The sequence below is a fragment of the Sander vitreus genome, chromosome 12 (genome assembly GCF_031162955.1).
Source record: "Sander vitreus isolate 19-12246 chromosome 12, sanVit1, whole genome shotgun sequence".
Classification (NCBI taxonomy): Eukaryota; Metazoa; Chordata; class Actinopteri; order Perciformes; family Percidae; genus Sander; species Sander vitreus.
The window spans coordinates 22792066-22811606 of NC_135866.1; the positions used below are offsets into that span (position 1 = coordinate 22792066).

At 41.8% G+C, this 19541-nt stretch overlaps 1 protein-coding gene across 1 annotated transcript; it reads left to right on the top strand.

Moving 5' to 3' along the window:
- The first annotated feature begins 1477 nt into the window (after positions 1–1477).
- mmp14b (matrix metallopeptidase 14b (membrane-inserted)) lies at positions 1478–13713 on the top strand. The gene is made up of 10 exons (XM_078264700.1): positions 1478–2091; positions 8467–8615; positions 8757–8879; positions 9118–9425; positions 10194–10355; positions 10576–10727; positions 10808–10946; positions 11064–11214; positions 12089–12204; positions 12332–13713. Exons 1-10 carry the CDS (start codon positions 1993–1995, stop codon positions 12778–12780), a joined length of 1848 nt encoding a protein of 615 aa, XP_078120826.1. The 5' UTR covers positions 1478–1992; the 3' UTR covers positions 12781–13713.
- Positions 13714–19541: the final 5828 nt, after the last annotated feature.

Consider the following 19541-nt stretch of genomic DNA (forward strand, 5'->3'; position numbering starts at 1 on the left):
AAACTACTCACTCATGTCATTGTGATTTACTTTTCACTATATTGTCCTGTCAAACCAGAAGCACAGCTGCAGTGTTTGTAAACCCAGTAAGGACATGGTCTTGTGTGTGACCTTTGACCATCAGCTTTGTGAATATTATGATTATGTTTGGTCTAAAAGTAATATCTGTAACACTTTTTCAGTTACTAAAACTATAAGTTGCTATATATATATCAGAAGTATATGTCTGTTGGTTGTAAGCTGTACTTTCAGTATCTCCATATTAAAAAGTAATTTGGAAAAAAAATACCTTGCTCTGTCTTGTTTGAGGACCATGTATACATGCTTGTAGACATTAGTGTATCCAGTTATAACTTCCATGATCCCTCACAGTCACACGTCATTGATCTCTGCTCTCTGCCAAGACAATCAAAGCTCCCCTCTCTTGTGTCACATCAACCAAGGGGAGTGGAGGCCAGCTGTCTTTTGTCAGCTGTGGCCAACACTGAGCTTCAGTATGTGTGCACATTAGGTTGGTAACAGGAAACGTTTGTCTCATGTCTTAAACATGTCACTCTGTGTATGTAACACATTTGTCTATGTATGCATTATGCCCACAGTAGCCATGTGATGTGAAATCTATAGCTGCAAATACCATGAACAAATGAGTGCTACCACATGCATGCTAATGAACACAATTTGCAGTTATGATCTGAAACCAAACCAACGTTGTCTTTACAAACATATAAAGCAAAGACTTCCCCCTTAAATAAAGCAGAAAGCACCATGCAAGACAAAGGTCAGTATAATGCACGGATAGGAGGTCATCTGACATGTTATTGTGTACATATGTGTGCAATGTGTGCATTAGAGGGCGCAATTCCCCTTTTAAACAGTTTGATGCTGCATATTGTATACAGTATGTTTGGGCCTTTTTGAGCAGCACTCATTAAGAAACTTGATTACTGATTACTGATTTACAACTGTTAAGTGTAAAATACATTACGATAATTAATCAGTCACTACTTAATCAGTAGGCTATAACACATTGGGAATAATAGTTTAAAAATAGTTATGGTTATGGTTATTGCCTTGGCTTGAAAAGAAGGATAAGGGTAAAACAAAGTTTATAAGGTGGCAGAAATGTCTTAACAAATTGGTTAATTGAATAATAAAATTTCTGTTCATCGGAGCATATGTGAATTGATAAATCAACCTAAAATGGACACATCTTCAAAATAAGTTTAGTGTGTTCCATATTTTTAGCTGCGTAATTTGTTGACGAATAGGCTACGTCGTTCGGCTCAGTGTTTGCACTCTCGTCTCTGTAAACGATAACAGCTTCGTGGATTTTAAGGAGCATTAAGGCATTTAATCACAGCCTAGGGTTAATAGGAAACCGTGCCAAGTCTAATGCGAAGGTCACCAAGTTGATTCCAGCCCTCCATGTCAGAGGGGCGGGCTGGTTTAGGAGGGGGAGGTTTACAACCCTCTACTTTCCAGCTAAAGCTCTCCGGGGAGTATCAAACTACCACGTCTGCAGCGGTGAGAGAGGGGAAGAGGAGAGGGGATCAAAATAAGCCGACTGAAGGACAGAGAAGAGAGGACAGCGAGGAATTAAGACTGCTTCATGAAAACAAAGTCGGCTGCAACAGCTGGAGCAAAGCGCAAGCTGAATTTGGACATAAAATACGCACAGCCTGCAGCTCCAGAGCCCCCCCTTCAAACTTCCTACTTCCAGTAACGTCTGATAATTTGGTCAAAACTCACCAAAACGCGAGAAGAATGCACAGAGTGGACAAATACCTCTCGTGGTTAAGGTAACTCAAGGAACAATTTGCAGAGACGCAAACTGGAAACTCTTTTTGTGCTTTGCGAGTCGATCTCAGTTGCCCCGTTTTCGTTTATGGGATACGTTTTCTCACAGACAATGTTTTGACAAATAGTGAAGATTGCGCAAACTGTTACAGAAATATCGGTCCGATTTTGTATTGTATTTTGGAGAAACAAGTGATGGCACCAGAGCTCAAATCGCTTGTCCGACTGCTGTTGCTGGCGGTGGTGTGGGAGCTGAGCGCACAGGGAGCGACGGAGCGACAAGTCAATCCAGAGGTGAGGAATAAATCCAGAGGTGAGGAATACAGGCAGAGGTGGAAAACAAATAGAGAATCAAGGAATAATGCCAGATCAGTAATACGGACTCAAGCAATGAAGTTAGATAAAAAAATAAAATAATCTGAATTAAGGAATAAAGCCAGATAAATAAATCCAGAGAGGAATAAGACAGATAATTAAATGCATAATAGAGGATTAAGCAAGATAAATATATCCAAAATAGATAATTAAAAACCAATAGTAAATCTAAAGCAGAGGAATAAAGTCAAACAAATGATTTTGTAAGAAAGAGAGGATAAAGAAAGCTATAAACCAAGGAACCACATTTAGGGTTTAGGAGTTAAAGAAAGGTTTAAATGATGGGTGACTAAGAAACATAATGCATCCTCATATGTAAGAGTGAAGGATCCTTCCTGCTAATAATTTCAATCACAGATTTTCTGAATTGACAAAAAACATGCTCGCACATAACAATTACTGGTTTTGCTTATGACTACCAAAAGGCTTTGTATCCGTGAATAATACTTTCATCAGTTGCCTGTTAGCGCAGGGATATGGGAATGGCTTTGACCCTGGGTTAGAGGAAGCAGCCCATAATGATGATAGCGCTCGTGAAAACACTGAGAAATGCTGAGAGGGCAAAAGCAGGAAAGCAAATGAGGAGAAATGCATGAGCTTGTATTGTGGTCGGGGCAGAGACAGAGGCAATTTTTGTGGGAATGGAGGAGGGAGGGTGGATTGAGAGGTGTGGGTGCAGTTATATTCAGAGGGATGGGGAGATGTAATTGTTGACATCTGTCCTGAGTTATGGCTCAGCGGACTGGGGGGAGGTGGGTTTTACAATCTGAGGTTCTGCAGCATTTCAGCCATGGTCAGCTGTGGAAAAACACCCACAGTTTGAACTATAATTCTGTACATTAAAGACTTCCAAAACTCTCCTGAGATACCAGGTCTAAGTAGTGTTGTAGATCAGGGATGACTTCATGAAATTTCTCTTCTCTGTTCTGGTTTGTTCTCTTCTGTCTGCAGTATCAGTAGTCCTCCAACCCCACAGCCAGTCTAGCATCAGGAAGTTGAAGGAAGTGGCATTGTTATGATAACCCTACACACCTGCTTCCTTCTTTGTCATTAGTAAATACTGTGTGTGTGTGTGTGTGTGTGTGTGTGTGTGTGTGTGTGTGTGTGTGTGTGTGTGTGAGAGAGAGAGAGAGAGAGAGAGAGAGAGAGAGAGAAAGTGAGGGGCCTAAATGATTTTGGTATGTCACTGGCGCCTAACATCACTTGTATGGACCTATGGAATTATAATTCCAGCTGCACTAGTGGAAGAAAACTCCATTGACCTACATCAACTTAAAGGCACAATCTGTAAATAAAATGTAAACAGCTGTGCTGGTCCACCACCACAATTCAAAACTCACAATTGGAACCTGCTATCACATTATTTTTGATTGTATTGTTTAAAAGAACAAACAATCAAAGTTTTATAATATTTTCTGATGCCATTAAAGGATTGTTTCCATCAGTAATATTTGTTAACACAAGGCTAATAAAGGCTTATATTTTCCAATTGAGATCAATTAAGAAATACACAACAATATACTTTTCTTCTAGTTGCTATACTAGGGATGCAAATTTCAAGGAACGTAACTATCTAGCTAGCAATCTAGTCTAACTTCTTTTTTTTTTTTTGCCTGTAATTGATCTGGGTGGAATACAGCAAGAGTGTAATAGTTACCATCAATGAATTGAATGTAGGAACTTAAACATGGAGATGAGTTACAAGTTATTTATTACTTTGGAAATAGGTTGAGTCATATAAAGGAGTCTTTTCATTTATAGTTGATCTTTGTGTATCATCACCAGAAAAAAGAACGGCAACATCAACATTTAACAACCAGTAACCCAATGAACAGAGCGCATTGGGCATGTCTAATGTCTGCATAAGAAAAAGTCTTTTAGCTACACCATAAGTGATTTTTATGGCCTGGTTGGCCTGTAAGTACAAAGACTATCAAGTTTCTGTGGAAAATTGCACCAAAGTGCATGGTCAGATCTGAAGCGCCCTGGAAAGTGCGTTGGTTCAATAAGCTAAAAACATCTTGGTGTGTCAGCAATCACCTGTCGGAGTGACACACACACACACACACACACACACACACACACACACACACACACACACACACACACACACACACACACACACACACACACACACACATCTTCTGTCATACGTGCACAGATCGTTTTTTATGCACATGCACACACACATTGCTACAAGCTGAGCTCATTCACTACAGAGAAAGATAAATGGACATGAACTGAGATGATGAAAGCACAGCAGGGAGGACAGTAAGGAGGCTGTTGCTGACTAGAAAGAAGGGCATTGTGGTGATGGGAGTGATGCAATCTGGGAAAAGGACAGTTGGAAAATGGAGCAATTATCCAGTTGAATAGGACAGGATGTAAATCCTAGCTGTCATGCACACACATCCTGTATGGACAAATGTCTCTACGCAGTGATTAAAGAGAATTCAGATGGCTAAACTGGTAACTTTACATAAGTCCCATCTTGATGTCTTAGTAGTCATTTAGCGAAAGAAAGGAAGGAAGGAAGGGTGCATAGTTTTTTCAGACAAAGCCACATCCTAAAGATTACAAATGGGTGGCCTGAGGGCAGCCTCCCTGAGGAAAGAATGGAGGTGTTACAGGAAATAAGGTTATACGCAAAGTCATTACCTCATTTCCTGTTCATAAAGGAAGCAAGCAATGAGCCACATTCTGGGGAAGCTTTTTTTGTGCCATCAAGATTTGCCTGGCTGGGACTGATATTGCTCAAATGACATGGGTAGAGATGAGTGTTTTTCCACTCTTTTGTAATTGGGTCTCATTGTTGTTGGCTGGAGAGGTTGCTTTAATAGACAGCAGCTGGTGGATTTACACACACATACATCTAAAGACCTTTCTACATATGTTTTGAGGAACTCCTGGCCAGAGGGGTCAGCAACATCATAAATTACTTCCTAAAGGAGCAGCATTAGCCTCGGGCAAATGTACAGTACAAACAATTTAAAAAGTTTGATTTTAACATATTGCACTGAATATAGTATACCTATGCACAAACTCCCTCACACACACCATCACAAGCCAATAATGAGCTGTTGCAAGTGTAGTGGGAGCACACATCTGACATAATACTGCAGCTCTCTGGACAGACTGAGTGGATGTGTAATGAGGAGCTGTGTGTGTGCTGTATACCCAGCATGCCTCAGTTGGACTCCCATCGCTTTTGACCAAAGTTTCTTTCCATTGGCCCTCACCAAACGGAACAACTGACTTTCTTTCTTTTCTGAAATGCAATCCCTCCCTCTCACTCTGTCATCCTATGCAAAACGAGCACTCTGCCTCCTGACATCCATAGCAACCGTTGTTTGATTCTTGTGGATCTTTCATTAAACAATAAATTCACATCGCTGCATATGAGCGAGCTTGCGCCCTTTACCTCAAAATCCTGGACTTCCTAAAAGTGCCTTTGCTCTGTGCTTCTCTAATGTCTGTGCGTTGGTAGAAATCAAAGGATCAAGAGTGACTTTAACACTTAAGTGTTTTTGTGCAGCAGTTTTGAGTGTTCTACATCAGTGATTTTCACCCAGGGGTAAAATATAAAAAATAGAACTTGTTCATTTGAATAAAAACAATCCTCATATTGCGTCAGCTGTAATACGTGAACACCAAGTTTAAAGATGGCTGAAAAGCAGTTAGCAAGCAAGCAGAGAAGTTTAAAGAGTTAGCTAAAAGAAATGGATAAACAGTTGAAATAGTTAGCTTAAAGTAATGGATAAACAGCTGAAATAGTTAGCTTAAAGTAATGGATAAACAGTTTAAATAGTTAGCTTAAAGTAATGGATAAACAGTTTAAATAGTTAGCTTAAAGAAATGGATAAACAGTTGAAATAGTTAGCTTAAAGTAATGGATAAACAGTTTAAATAGTTAGCTTAAAGTAATGGATAAACAGTTTAAATAGTTAGCTTAAAGTAATGGATAAACAGTTAATATAGTTAGCTTAAAGTAATGGATAAACAGTTAAAATAGTTAGCTTAAATTAATAGATACGTTATTTATGGATTGTCAATGAAGGTGTATTTGAGTTCATCGGACAAGGCTGTGTTGGTACATCTGACAAAAGAGGTTGGGAACCACTGCTCTAACATCAAAAGACTGTATTAGCTTGGGCTGTCATCTCCTACGCCACTGTAAATAGTGACTATTTCCTCTTCCTGCCACTGCTTTAGTTTCTCAGCCCATTAGTGTGGTCAAAAATAGCAGAGTGCGACCGTGAATAAGACTTTGTCGAGTCACCTGAGGGACCCATGAAAGAGGTGTGGAAGCCTAAAAGTTAGAAACAAGTGTTCAGTGTCACTCAACAGCAGTCTTTTGACTGAGCTGAGGGCAAAGTTAGGGTTTTGTAGAAAAGAAAACAAAGTCAATGTGTAAAAGAGAAGAATAAGTTTCAAGCACAGTCAAATCAACCATTTTTCTTATATTCACAGTGAAGTGAGACGCTAAAGTTTGCGTTTGACTTTCCCGCTTATGTGGCTGTGCTGGAACAGTGGAAAACAGTGAGTCTTTATGTGTCCACTGGAGCTCCATGGGTGAGTCAGAACCAGAAAAGGGCTCATTCAGGGGTGAAGTCTAAACACTGAGACCTCCATGCTTCCCAAGGACAGACAGAGAGGGAGAGATTAGACCTTCAAGGGCCTCCAAAATGCTACCTACCTTCTGCCATTCACTCCTGCCCAAACTCATACAAGTATAGTCATGCGTAAATATACACATACAGACCTGAGCACATATTCAGATAATCTATGTCAGCACTACTTGCACACATTTGCTTTGTACTATACATATCAAGGCTGAAACAAGGCAGTTAAACATGTTTTGCCATTGTATTGAGCAACTATTAGCAGCAGATGGGCTATACACTAATAATTGAATGGCTCTGGGTGTGGTTGTTAAGTATTTACCCTCAAGTCTCTGGGTTTTCCATGAGAGGGATGAGGGAGAAGAGAGGAGAAGGGGTGGAGTGAAGAAGCAAAGACAGAGACATGGACGTGGTGGGAAGAGTTTGACTTTGAGGTTTGGATGCGCCGAGGAAGAAATTCCCAGTCAAATTACTGACTGACGCTGCTGCTCGACTGGAGACATCGGTTGAGGTTGCCCAAGGCCTGAGTTTCACCCTGGGACACTCCCTATCTTTTTCTCTTCTCTCTTTTCAATCCCGTTCATTGCACAAACACTCACTACACCTATGTTTTTGAACGAGAGCTATGCAAAACAGATCACATTAAGTTACGTCATATCAAGCCCTTGCGTGCAAGGAAAAATCAAACACATCCTAAAAGTGCATTACAAGCTCACAAACGTGACTGTGTACAACAGAATACCAAAGTGATCTCGGTTTTCACTGCGCTCACAAAAGCTTCAGTGTTATTTTTCGGCTCCAGCTTGAGAGGGAAAGAGTTTAGGAGAAGCTGTGTGGGAGAGTTGCGGAGCGAAGCTGCTGGCACAAGTCCAGATGTCAAACCAGCACCGCAGTGAAATGGGTTTCCAGGGGAAAGTAAGGTCAAGCTGAGCTGAGACCAAGGGACTGCAGGCCTGAAGAACTCAGTGACCATCATAATATGTGCTTTAAGCGCTTCAAACTAATATTTTCTTCATGTACAAACTCAACAGCAGGGATGAGTTATAAGTGTTGCAATCTGCACTGAAACATAAACAAGTTGCTACAGAATAACCAGTGTAGAAACTGAAGTTAATCTTTAACTCTTTGAGGGGGGACTTCCTCATGCAGTTTCTGTCTCGTGTTTTTGTTGTTGAAAACTGAGCTTTTTTTTGGGCTTAAAAAACTTGGCAGTATTCTTTAATGTTGACCTTAGTTTCAATTAAATATGGTCTTCAGTGGAGAGCCGAATGTTGATGGTTGAATAGCTTTTGTGTTTAGTCATTAAATGGAGACGTGTCAGGTGCTGAAATTATGTTGCTCCGACTGTCCAAATATCCAGATATCAAAACACAGGAGATGTTACTCAAGAGCTTATTTTCACTGTCAGTGAGGAATGTGTTGTTGCTGCAGGCGCATAAAAACATCTTGAACTTTTAGTCCCCGTTACTCATAATCAACATCAAAACAAGTAGTTCCTTTACCCTTTTTCAGCTTTGTTAAACAACAAAAATCAGGTGAGATAGGACTTGTTTATGTGTCTGATTCTAATTTAACCTTTTTCTTTCTCCTGAGGCTGAAGTTTCCTTGGTTTCATTTTTGCAATATATCTCATGACTCACACACGCCGTCTCCTTTTTGTTTTGCTTTAAAGTCATGGCTGCAGCAGTATGGTTACCTGCCCCCGGGGGATATGAGGACCCACGCTCTCCGCTCCCCTCACTCCGTCTCCTCCGCCGTCGCTGCCATGCAGAGGTTCTACGGCCTCACCATCACCGGCACCTTTGACACCAACACGATTGAGTGAGCACCTTCAAACAGCTTTATTTTACATGTTAAAAAAGAAGAAGTGCTGCCTCCAAACAGGGTCACCTACAGTTCAATATTCAAATTTGAAAAAATGTTTTACTGTGTTTTGAGTGGACTATGTCTTGTCTTTGGCAGGGCCATGAAGCGACCACGGTGTGGCGTACCAGATAAGTTTGGTTCCGAAATGAAGAGCAACCTGAGGAGGAAGCGATACGCCATCCAGGGTCTGAAGTGGAACAAGAATGACATCACTTTCTCGTAAGTGAGCAATTTTCTGCATCTGCAAAGACATGATGGAACAGTACCTAAAGCTATTTCACACTGTGATTGTTTTTGCTTAATTTTATCTTAGTAACCAATGAGCCAATTTAAGAAAACCCAAACTGATGAGGTGACTATTGACCAACTGAAATGGTTTAGCTATAAAGAGGAAATAACTCCATGTCTTACCTTTCTCACCCTCCCCCCCTCACACACACAATTACCCATTCTTCAGTATACAGAACTACACCCCTAAGGTGGGTGAGTATGAGACCCACGAGGCCATCAGGAAGGCCTTCAAGGTGTGGGAGAGCGTCAGCCCGCTTCGTTTCCGGGAAATCCCCTACAGCTACATACGGGACAAAGTGGAGGAGTTTGCCGACATTATGCTCTTCTTCGCCGAGGGTTTCCATGGTGACAGCAGCCCGTTTGATGGCGAGGGGGGCTTCCTGGCACATGCCTATTTCCCTGGTAATGGCATCGGTGGGGACACCCACTTTGATGCAGCTGAGCCATGGACTGTTGGAAACAAGGATCTTACAGGTGAGGCTCTGTTGAAACTGACATTTTGATAAATTAGGGATTTTTTGTCTATAGTGATTACCCTAAACCTAGTCTGGTTAAAACGGATGTACATTGCAGGGATAAGGCTGTCCTTCTGTATTCTATTTTGCAAGGGCACCGTTGCTGCATCCGAGGCTTGGCGCCACCCAGGACGGTTGTGATTACTTTAAAGAAATACAAACAAGCCAAATCTTTTTTTTTTTCTCCCTATCCCAGAATAGATAAGCGGTGTAGGCAGACCATATTCCAGTGCTGACACAGTGCTGTGGAGATAGATCTGGCAACGTGAGACTACCCCCAAACCTGCTAACACAAATGTTGGGAGTTACTTTGTAGGGTGGGAGTCAGGACTCTTAATTTAGCTGTTGTGGGCAAAACACAAGCAGTAACAGGTCCATACATGTGTCGGTACATCTGAGGGTGTTAATGCTCTGGGCAATGTTGATACTGCAGAAATGGAGAAGTGTTTATTTCTTAAGTAGAGCAGACACACAGCTTTCGCACCGTCAGCTGTTTGAGTGTGACACATCTTCTTATGACCTGCAGATCATGTTATCTTTGATTTACTGATGTGATGTATTTGTGTGCGTTTAAGTCACTTAAAAATGAGGAAACAGCAATATTTGCTCCTTCTCCTTCAGTATTCATTGTCTCATCAGCATAAGAGCAAACTCCTCCTATTTCACATCTCATACTTTACTTTCAATTATTTGAAAATAATTAAATGGGGTTTTGGTGTTGAAACAGGTAATGATATTTTCCTGGTTGCGGTCCATGAACTGGGCCATGCTCTGGGTCTGGAGCACTCCACTGACCCTTCAGCCATCATGGCACCCTTCTACCAGTGGATGGACACCGAGAACTTCGAACTTCCTGACGATGATCGCAGAGGCGTACAGCAACTTTATGGTGCGTTATTGACAGTTCGCTAACCAAATCACTATCAAAACAGAGTTTCTTAACTTAAGTGATACATCACCAGAAATCTGTAGAAAGGTAGGGTTAGGGGTTTAGGGTTGTATATTTTTTCATGGGGGATCATTAAGTTAAACAGGACCAGCATTAGATGATGTGTAAAGGTTGAGATTAGGTCTATGAAAATCATTTTCATATGTCCTTGTTCACAAAGGGTCTGGATCAGGCCCCCATGTAACACCCCGTATTCCGAACCACAACCCTGAGCCCACATATTCACCAGAAAAGCCTCGCTTTGGCCCCAACATCTGTGACGGACACTTCGACACCATCGGCATCCTCAGAGGAGAAATGTTTGTGTTCAAGGTAAACTCACACAACCTTATTGGACTTTAGCTATGACAGTTTGTCCAGCAGGCTGTTTATAAATCTCTTTTCTCTTTCAGGATAAATGGTTCTGGAGGGTACGTAACAACCATGTTTTGGATGGATATCCCATGCCGATTGGTCACTTTTGGAGGGGATTGCCCACTCATATCAATGCCGCTTTTGAAAGGGACGATGGGAAATTTGTATTCTTTAAAGGTAAGTCAGTATTGTTGCTTCAGTATATTGATAAAACATTTACAAGATTTCCGTTTAAAAGTCATCATCAAACAGGCAAAATCTTGCTGTTATCTCATACGTGTTCTTTCTTCCCAGGTGACAAGTATTGGGTGTTCACTGAATCAATTCTGGATCATGATTCCCCTAAGAGTCTAAAGGAAATGGGCACTGGGCTTCCCAAAGATCGACTAGACGCTGCTCTCTTCTACACTCCCACTGGACAGACATTCTACTTCAGAGCGAACAAGTTAGTCATCTTCCTTGTGTGTGTGTGTGTGTGTGTGTGTGTGTGTGTGTGTGTGTGTGTGTGTGTGTGTGTGTCATATCCCACAATGAAACTGTACTGTTTAGTTTAGTAAGTAAGTTTACCGTATAAACTACTGAATCCAAGGAAAATCCATTTGTCACCACCACAAAAAGATATGTTTGAATGTTGACCATATAAGGTCCAAACGCTTGAAGTCAGTCACATGCTGAATTACAAACCATCTCATTTAAACATTTAAACATACCTTGAGGAATTTTAAAGCTTGCTAAGTTTCCCCATATTTACACAATAGACATTGTTATAAAACAGCTGGGTAAAATGTGGCCAACCAGTCAGGGATTACAGTGCAGGTCAAGTCTGGCTGTTGGAAGAGATAACACCAATCCATCTGAAATATTTCTGCAGAAAACATTCATTTTGTGGCCTGCCTGGTGGTTTAGTTTAGTTCAGCAGTAACACACAAACCAAAGTGCATTTTCAAGTGTCGGGCGTCAGGAGCAAGTCAAGTCTCAAGTCATTCAAGAAAAGTCCAAGTGAGGTGTAAGTTTTTGTCAGATTAAGTCTCAAGTCCAGGTCAGGTCTCAAGTCATTCAAGCCAACTCCAAGTCAAGTCTCAAGTAAAGTCTCTCATCTTTTAGGAAAAGTCCAAGTCTCAAGTGTGTCAAGTCAAGTTCTTTAGGTCAAAGAAAAGTCCAGTCTCCAGTAATTTCAAGTCTTAAGTCATAGGGCTAGTCTAAATCAAGCCTCAAGTGTGTCAAAACAAGTCTCAAATCCTTGAGGATAAGTCATTTTTTACCTTTAACTCACCATAGCAGTTCCTCTCTTTACCTTTCCATTCTTATTCTTTGTTTAGATATTACCGTTTCAACGAAGATACACGAAGCGTTGATGATGGCTATCCCAAATCTATTAGTACATGGCAAGGGGTGCCTGACAACATCAAGGCAGCCTTCATGAGCAAAGATCAAGGTAAGGGTGGTGTGTATGATATCACCTAGATTATTTTCTCAAATCTTCGGGTGAACCAATACATGTAGAGTTAGTTTTTCCCTCCGGTTCAGGTTTATTTCTCACATTTCTTTTTTCAACCCCTCAGCGTACACCTACTTCTACAAAGCCAACAAGTACTGGAAGTTCAACAACCAGATGATGCGTGTGGAGCCGGGTTACCCCAAATCCGCTCTTCGTGACTGGATGGGCTGTCCTAACGAAGACCCCAAGACGGACGGAGGGAGAGGCGGAGGTGGACACGACAAGGACAAGGAGAGGGAGAAGGACAAGGAGCGGGAGGATAAGGACAGAACTAGAGATAGAGAGAGGGAAAGAGAGAAGGAGAAGGAGCCAGAGAAGGATACGGAGGTGATCATTATTGAAGTGGATGAGAAGGAAGGTGTAGGTGGTGGCAGTGGAGCAGCGGTGGTGGTGTTGCCACTGTTCCTGTTAGTGTGTGTGATTGCGACGCTGGCTGCCTTGGTGTTTTTCCGTCAGTACGGTACCCCGCGCCGACTCCTCTACTGCCAACGATCTCTACTGGACAAGGTGTAGACGGAGGAGGAAGAGCGGGAGAGAGGAGGGAAAGACAGGGAGAGAAAGAGAAAAAAAAAAAAGAAAAGTGGAAGGAAATGTTGAACAGAGATAATGAGAGCAGAAGCGATACAACTGGAGAAATAGCAGAAGGAAAAGCACCAGACTTGCATTTTCTTAAATATTCGTACCACTGCCAGATTCCTTTTGCTCTGTCTCTCAACCACTCCATTCTTCCACTTTTTTTTCTCTCCCTTCTTACTCTGCCTCTCTCCTCGTGGTAACTGACGCCAGCTCATTGCTGTTTGTTTTAGCCTTTTTCAATGTCTTATTTTTATTTTTTGTCAGCGGTCAGTGTTTGTGTCCTTGGGAATTTCCGCTTCGAACCTGCATCTCCATGACGCCCATTCTAGCATGTCCCTTTGAGTAATTAAAGAGTGGGTTTGATCGTTCGTCCCCCTTGTTAACTTGCACACACTCGAATAAGCACACACATTTGGAAACCACAGTGGCATTCTTCCAGTAAAGTAATATGTCAGAGCCAGTATGGACCATGAAAGGGAAAGCAAAAATTATCTGAAGACCTTATGAAGCATGAGATACACTCATTTCGGAGTAGAGCAGTAAATACGACGTGTCTTTTCCTTTTTTATATCAATGTCTTTAGTGCAGATTATTATTATAAATGATGTTGTCATTATTATTATGACTAATACTATTATTGTTGTTGTCCTACGTGTAAAGAATGTGTTTTTGTACATTGTCATTAAAAAGTCCTGCTGGACAGTGACATACAGTTTTGAAAGTGGCCTTAATTTTATATGTGTGGGGATAGTGAATGGGGAAGGGGGTTATGTATTCTTGAAACTTGATTGTTCTTTTTTTTTTATTTTAATTTTAATTTTTTACCTTGAATCCATCTCAAATGAAAATAAATTGAAGATCTGAAAATGACTCCTTTTTGTCATTGTACTTGTTTACAGTTTTCAAATCATGGTGCTACATTACTAGTCAGGGGTTATAAGTAGTTTAACAACAATGATAATGATGCTAGTGATACTGATACTGATAATTATCTAGACTTTTCAACGAGACATTGTGTGTGCTTATATTTTTAAGCTTTTCTTACTAAATAAAGTAATTTCAAAAGGCTTTCTGTGCTTTGATTTTCACTTAGTAAATGACTCACATAATCTTTCTCCCTTTGTGCCATCTTTCTTTTAACTGCTTAAAGCTGAACTGGAGCCACTCACTCCCTTTAATGCAGTAATATCTTCACGTAGGTCTAATTGCTGTCATATAATCCAGCTCTTACCTGGACTCTTCGCCTTTACCTCTCATATCGATCACATCACTCATCTGTCTGGTCTTCCCCAGTCCTCCTGGACCTCCAGGTTTCTTGCTCCCCGACTGCACCGCTCTGCGCCTACTGGCGCTCGGAAACTGGCAGGCCATAAACTTGGTCGGAAAACGCGGACTGGATCCAAAGCTTAAGTAGAAACAGGGATGAAGAGGATTGTGTAAAGCTGTTGTAGCACAGCAGGAAAACATATCTCAGCTATACAGAGAGAGAGAGAGAGAGAGGGTGTGTGTTCTTGTGTTTCTATCCTTATAAGGACCAAAAAACCTTCACAAGAGTAGGAAGATAAGGAAAATCATACATCATACATCTTCAAATGTGTTTGAAGTTAGGGTTTGATAAGCAGTGGAGAGCTTTTTATAATGAGCTTAGTGAGTGAACGTGGTCAATGCAGGTCCTCACAAGGATAGCAATACAAACATGCTCTCATGCATGTTTTGCACCAATATAAATGCCTTTATTTGTGCATTATGCACTGTGTGTATGCACACTCCCATCCACCACGAGCTAATAAAAGCTCAAACAGCAAACCTAGGCGTCTCCCTCCTCCTTAATGATCCCAATAATGAACAACTGCCATGCAGCTATTAGACTCACTGTGAAGATGACTGACTGCAAGAGACAGAGTGGGTGGGGGTCAGCGCCTCTATGATATGTTTTGATTACAGCAATGGAGCTTTATGCAATGAAAATGATGAGGTATTTTCCTATTATGCCGAAAAGATTGAGGGCGCCCATTTGTCTCCACTTAGCTGCAGTGTTTTGAAGAGCTGGGACTGGGGAGAGAAGTCACGAGGCTCTTTGTGGGGGGAGAATGGAGGGAGGAGATGAGGGGGAGTGAGGAGGGTTAAGTCACATTTGGATGCCAGAGATGGAGCAGAATTCCATGAGCAACATCTGGAATTCCAACTGCATCATGTAGGCCAGACACACAGCAGGAAGCGGCAATAAGGGGATGGGAGTTGGTTTGGATCAGTTTAATTGGCTTTTTGGACTACATCACAGTCACAATATATGTAAATAAAGAATCATGTTTTGTTTTTTTTCTCAGCTAGTTTCAATATGCAGCTTTATTCATACTTGATGTTTTTCTTGCTGAAGTCATCTCAGTGGCCTGCACACAAGTCAGTCATTTAGCTGTAGGTCACTATTTGATGTTTTCTGTCTTCTCCAGCTGATTCTGCAGAGTGAAGAAAAGATTCGCCTCAGCATAATTCTTCCCCACAGTCTTTCTCTTCTCTCTGTGTAACTGGAGAGCTTTTTCTTCACTGTCTGCGAAATGACTCACTCCTTTTTCACAAAGCCCAACAAAAGACCAGACCACACTGCCCCGCACTCTTCCAGCCACCTCCTCTCCTCTGGCTCTCACATTTCACCCAGATAAATGAAAAGGTCATTTCTAGTCCTCATTCCAGTGCTACTGTCCACTTTCCACAAAAGCTGATTTACAAACATAAACTCCTCAATCCATTCCTCCATGCCAAGTGCCTCACATCCACTAATCTCCAAATCTCATCTCTCTGTCCACATTCAACTCTACTCAGCAGACATCATTATCAAGCTCCTTTTATGTTCCTGTCTCTGTGTTGGACACTTCCTGTGCCTGTTTCAGTTGGCATGTGTATAGCTTGCAGGCTGATGAATGGAAACTTCCAAATAGGGGAAGTCCTGCTCTTGGCTATTGTGTCTCATAATAGCCAACCCGAACATCATACTGTAATGTAATTGCAGGACCAACCTCAGAGAGAAGACTGAGTAACTTTCCCATTAAATGAGACTGAATGATTAACAGAGAATGGTTAGTGTTACTCTGCCTGGCAACAAGGATGTGGGATGGTGGAAAGGCGCATTTCTAGTGAGTGGCTATATAGGTTACACATGGTTTTCATTTTCATCAGTTAAAGCTCTGCCACATCCTGCACCAAGCACTACTACAGGAATACAACAAACAGGAACAGGGGGTTTCTCTCCAGAGTCTCTGTCTCACACACACAACCCCCGTCTTGAAATTTGGTACCAACACTCATGTTTATTGGAGGATCAATTGTAACAATCTTAACATTTCATGCAAAACTAATGACATCCCTACATTTGTGTTTGATGCTCATAACCAATGTTAGCATGCTAACTCGCTAAACTAAGACAATGAGCATTATAAACATTATTCCTGCTAAACATTAGCATGCTGACATTAGCATTAAGATCAAAGCACCACTGTGCCTAAGTACAGCCTCACAGAGCTGTAGACTTATTTGATATGAACATTTGTGGTTTCCATAGGACATCATACAAACCGCTGTGATATGCTGACCCAATACAGCGAAGAATACAGGATGACTAACTAGAAAGATTATAGACCTTTTTCACAGCAGATATTCTGACGTGTCATAGCAGGAAAAGCACTGGTGTAACCACTAATGCTAACGTTCGCTCGATTTCCATTTAAGTGTCCCATTGAGCCAGCATGCACAAATAACTGATGACATAAACGACCATCGTTCAGGTTATTAAGTACACCTGTGCGTTCCCTCCTATAACATGTCAGAATGCTGTGCAGGGGTCAATCGTGCCTCTGGGAATTTAACTCTCTATTCAAGTGCTTTCTTTCATTCATTGTTTTAAAATAGACTTAGGAAGGGTGCAAGAGTGGTTCTTAAAGTGGAGCTGTTGCAATCCCACACTTACATGCTAGTCTCTCTCTCACACACACACACTTTATTTGTGGTGTACACTGCCAGTGAAAGAGAGGGATCGATACCTAATACTTTTTCCGTTGTGTCTGCATCTTATTATTCCATTTAGCTACAGTACACAGAGCTATGCATGGAAATAACTTTCCCTATTAGTTCAACATAACTTTTTTTGTGTGCCCTAGATGTCCCAATCTCAGTTTTTTTCTGTTTCATCAGATATTTCACCAACGGATTAGTTTGTTTTCCTAGCCATGCAGTTTTGCCAGCGTCTGCCCCCTGAGTGCTGAATCGGCTTAATGCTATCAGTTTAAAGCTACGTGCCTGCTTTCGTTACTCTTAACACAATGTCTGCACTTTGAATTGGGTGTGGTGCAGTGGGAGCCGTCTCTTTTAAATGTCGGAGGGAGGTATTGTGTGGGCGAAACAAATTACAGGTGCAAGGAAGTTAAACAATCAACATTTCAACTTATTTAGGTTGCTTTTTTTTCAGTCCTGTCTCATATGGCGTGGTTTCCCAAGCCCTGCAGAAAAACACCTTCATCATAGGAGATGCTGATTCAGGCTCTCCCAAGTCCAGCTACCCTCGCCCTGACCCAGCCATATGCACAAGGAAACCCCCCTGCTTCGCTGAGGGCCTGGTCAGGATAGTTGGAATCTAATTATATATACAGTCATTCTGAACTCTCAAGACCACAAGAAAGAAGCAGCAAGACTCCCACTGCCCCCCCCCCACATCTCCTGCAGTCTGTTAATGAAGTATCATACAACCTCATGCTTGGTTTTTCTCCCTCTCGCCTCTTCTATCGCAATAAGGCACATCTGGTTTCCATAAGCACATACACATGTCATCACAAAAAAAGGAGGGGTGAAAAAGGAAGAGAGGACTGAAAGAGGAGGGGGAAGGGTGTGTATGTATCAAGGGAAGTTTAAACTTCAAGGAGTGGTAAGACTGACTGTCAAGATATCGCTGTCTCCAACGTCTTCTCACGTGTTTTCATGACACAAGCCAGCTTCCCTACAGTCAAAAAATAAAAGGAAATCTATAAGAGCGTGTATGCATATAGAGGGAGTGTAAGGGAAACAATAGGATACAGACAGAGAAAGAAAACTTCAAGTCATAGGAGAGTGAGAGGAAAGTCAGTGAGACATGCAAAGATCAGAAAGGCCACATCAGAGGTTGCCTTTGAAAGTGGAGCTCAGAGGGTCTCTATGCTGAGTTCCTAACAGTGCTGGACACAAAGACCTATGTGGTTACACTGAGGAGGGGAGGAGGGGAGGAGAAGAGGAGGCGGGGGACGGGGGGGACGGACTGCTTACAGAGCGAAAACATATTGTTTTTACTGCCCATTCATCAGCATGACAGTGGCCTTGCTCAGCTGACTGGCTGATCCTGGAGAGGCCTTTACCACTGACCTGAGCTCTCTCCACCAGACACAGGTGGTCTGCTGTGGTCCTCCAGCTGTCACTAGTGGTTCGGTAGAAGACCCACAACCGTGGAAACATTATTTAGAGTCATCTCTTCATCTGTTGACAATGCTGTTCAGCTCTTTTAACTTTAAATTTGCTAGAAGGATCTTTACCTCGACTGGCCTTCCTGGTCATGAGCTGAACTCCGAGAATCCTGGGTTAAAGCTGCAGTAGGCCGTTTCGCATGTTTACAACTTTAATATTCACAATGTGAAATTGGCAAACTGAAATACTTCTTAGTAGTCCCTGGAGTTGGGGTTCTCTTCGGTGGGGTCAGTTTTCCATGGAGAGAATGCTCAGGTGTTGCTGTTTTGAGGAGACTGCAATAGATTTAGTCACTTCCTGTAGAGGCAGGGACACACATTATGACTGAGACGATTATTAATATGATTGGGGGGTGTGGTTTGGGCTGTAAGATAATAATAATGTAAGATTATGTAAAAAGTGTAATCTTAAAAGGTCCAATGTGTAGGAATTTCTCCCATCTAGCGTTGAGATCATATATCACAATCAACTCTCTCGCGCCACGCAGTTCAAAGTACGTATTACAGCTACGGTAGCCTTCACGCTTGAAAAGTCCGGTCTCTTGCTCTTTTCAATATCCTTTTTCTTTTTCTGGGTGAAGAAGAATCCTGTTCCTGAAATTTGGATTTTGAATACGTGTGGTCCATCAGGCCGGGAAGCTACGATACCCATTAGCAGCATCTGTGAGTTTATCATGTGAAAGCGAAAACACGAAAGGCGGCGCAGTATGTCCTGTATGTCCCTTACCGGCTAACATATTTCAAGATGGCGCATGAATATGGAGCGACTACCCCAAGGGGGTAAACCTCTCTCCACAACGCGTACCTCCTATGGCACTATTTTGATGCTACCTAGCACTGTCTATGGTCTACCCCAGTTCATGCGAATGCAAATGTAAAATTTCAAGCCAAAAGGAATACTTGGAATTGATGGTGGAGGTAAATATTCATGAAAAAGGACAAGTTTGTGAACGGGCAACACAGATTTTGATAATGAACAACTAAACACGTTACACACTGGTCCTTTAAGTCTTCTTATCAAGTCGCCGCCGGTCGTTATCATAGAGATTTTTTTTAAATACGTTTGTTTTGAGTCGTAAGGTTTATGCTACTTCCTGACTGTCAAGGACAAAGTTTCAGCTAGTCTTCAGACTTCCTACAGTGCGTTTACCACAGGCCAATGGAAACCTACACCCTGTTGCATTAACATTCCTCTCACCACTCTCAACATCATTTCCA